Genomic DNA, 2,744 nt, shown 5'->3' on the forward strand with positions numbered 1-2,744 from the left:
CGGCAGCTCTCCCTAAAACACGTCGTTGAAATGTTGAACCTTCATTCAGTTTGCAATTAAAAACAATTGTTTTTTCGAAATACAAGGCGCCTAATCTGTAGTTATTAAGCTAGCATCGTATGAAATTATTGTTCCTGTGCACTGCGCTCTTTAAGACTTATGAATTATTCCTGGTTATTCCATGCATCATAATGATTATTTTCGGTTTTGCGTTCTGTGAAAGTAATCAATTATTAAATCTTCGAGACTCTTCGCTTCGAAGGACAATTTAATACTTTCTGAAGCCATTTAGCAAAAAAAGGAGGTTGTTTTGATAAAATTTAAAAGATGATGAATACATCATTTGAAAATTCACATGGCTAGAGAATTCTTCGATCGAACTTCGTTCAACGGAGGAGATGCTTCCCAATGTTAGAGGGTGTCTATGGTAACAGAATTTGAGAATATTCTGGTTTAAACAGGTGCTCCCTGGCACACAATTAAGTCATAGACCAGAATAATAAGAAATTCTCCTAGAATCAAAATGTCGCCGAGAAAATTGTACTTACAGAAGTATCGACGCAGAACCATCAAAGAAAATCTGAATGGAGCGAAATTGATTTGAAAATTTGTTTCCCTACTGAAAATTTTAATTAATTTCTGCGTAGTGTAAAAAAAAATTTGAATTGAATTTATTGGTAAACAACCGATTAAAAAGGGCCGTGACGTAAGGGCTTGTGGGAGAGAGCAGGTAACACGATTGTTTCATGCGAGTCACAACGTAAACATATTCCTCATCCAATCTTCATAAATATAGATCGAAATCTAGACTAATGTAAAGAGGTTGGGCGTTGTAGCGGATAAGTGAGTTCAGAACCAGAAAAATTCATCTTGAACTTTTGCCTACGAAATTTTTTTTTCACAGGAACTTGGGTTTTCAAGCGTTTTTACACTGATGGCTAACGAGTGTGCGATATTTCCCAATCAAATGAGCGGGATGCAGTTTTTCTGGCCCTCCAATGATATGTATATGGGCTGCAGCCCAAATACACTGACACAATTGCAAGAGAAGGTCTTACGATCGTTATCTAAGAGACAAGAGGAAGAGAATTTACAAGTGGTTCCCGAAAACAACAATGTTTTTGACGATTATTCTTCGAATCCCTGTCAATTGACGCACGAAACCCGAGACTGCTCCGGCTCAAGACTGCTGCCTTTTTATCAAGACGAAAATAAACTTAGCGCTCATTTCCCATGGAGTCCAGGATTGCATAAATCACCAATAACGACTACGTGTACATCTTTAGAACCCTTAAGCACTCCCACATTTCCATTTTCGCCGCTTTTGAAGAGTCCAGGTTTTTGTTCGGCGCCCAGAAGTCCGTTAGCCATGATAGTGTTAAGCCCGTTCGGCCGAAAGCCTTCCGAAGATCTCTCCGTGTACTTACCGGAGAATTTCACTCCAGCAACGACTTTAGAGCGTCTTGAGCGATCGATTACCAGTACAGTGTTCCAGTTTCCTTCCGTTGAACAAGATCAGGATGAAGCTAAGGAAACAAAGCGCAACTGTAATGAGAAGGAAATTTCTGACGAGAAGGAGATCGACGTTGAAGACATAAATGTTTATGGGGAGGAGGAAAATGGGTTTTATTTAAACACGCGAGAGGTATTCCTTGATTTTAACGATGCCGAGAACTTTGGAGGTACTGAGATAGTTAAAGATGACTTCCAAAAGACGCCTAATTTGAATCAGACTAAAGACGGAAAGAAAAAAGTGAGAAGCAATAAAGGCAATGTAGACTGTTTCTTAGGGATTGGTTTTAGGAATGGACTCGAACGAAAACGTCGAAGCGAAATGAATTCCAAATATGAAAAATTGAGGAGATTTATACCCGAGCTAGAGAACAGACAGAAAGCTTCGAAAATACTCGTACTCAGAACCGCAGCACAATACATAAAAGAACTACAGAGGCAAGATGAACTACTTAGTAAGCAAAAAGACATGGAGAAACGTAGGAATGAAGAACTACTGAAAAAGCTTGTAAAAATAAATTCGTAGTCCAAGCTTAAATAAAAATCGACAAACATAAATTTCAAAAGATAACGAACTGTCGCATATACCAATAGTTCGTATTTCATTAAAATAAAATAGCCACAACGAAACGGTTTGTATCTGTTGCTTTTCTCGTTGAGTTTTGGCGAGGCTAAGAGAATTTTGTTTAATTGGTTTAGACTGCATTCAAAATGCCTCTACCGTTCTTAACTTTTTTAAAACTACGCGACAGAAAAAGTGGGCTGTGTTAATTCTGTCGTACGCGTCTCTAGGTGACACTCTCCTTGAACAAGCATTCCACCTAAATGGAAACTTAAGCTTCGAAGCTAACTTGGATACAAACCAAACAATCTGACTTCTTGTCAAGCTTTTGTACATTTAAACGTAGAACAGCTTCAATGGATATGTGCTTTACATTTTTTATCTGTCAAAGGACTCTGGAAATTCTACGGAAAGAAGATAAATTGTATCTTACATATCTATATGTATGTGTCTCTTCTCTTAGCATCCGGGTACTTCAATCGTATAAATTTACCCACGGGCGGGATTTTACGACTGTTTTAGTGAGATAGCCACCCAGATTAAGAGACACTTACAGAGTTCTGATTGTTTTGTTCAGTAAAGTCAAGACAGCTGTATTATGATATACTTTCCTCCCACGAGACAATGTCGAAATCTGGCGCGAACGTGGGACAGGGGAAGGCTTTAAGTT

General features: G+C 38.5%; 1 protein-coding gene across 1 annotated transcript; it reads left to right on the plus strand.

Moving 5' to 3' along the window:
- Positions 1–532: 532 nt before the first annotated feature.
- Positions 533–2,149, plus strand: LOC131777790 (uncharacterized). The gene has a single exon (XM_066171566.1). It carries the CDS (start codon positions 935–937, stop codon positions 2,036–2,038), a length of 1,104 nt encoding a protein of 367 aa, XP_066027663.1. The 5' UTR covers positions 533–934; the 3' UTR covers positions 2,039–2,149.
- The last annotated feature ends 595 nt before the right edge of the window (positions 2,150–2,744 follow it).

Source organism: Pocillopora verrucosa, chromosome 8 (genome assembly GCF_036669915.1).
Source record: "Pocillopora verrucosa isolate sample1 chromosome 8, ASM3666991v2, whole genome shotgun sequence".
In the NCBI taxonomy this organism is placed as follows: Eukaryota; Metazoa; Cnidaria; class Anthozoa; order Scleractinia; family Pocilloporidae; genus Pocillopora; species Pocillopora verrucosa.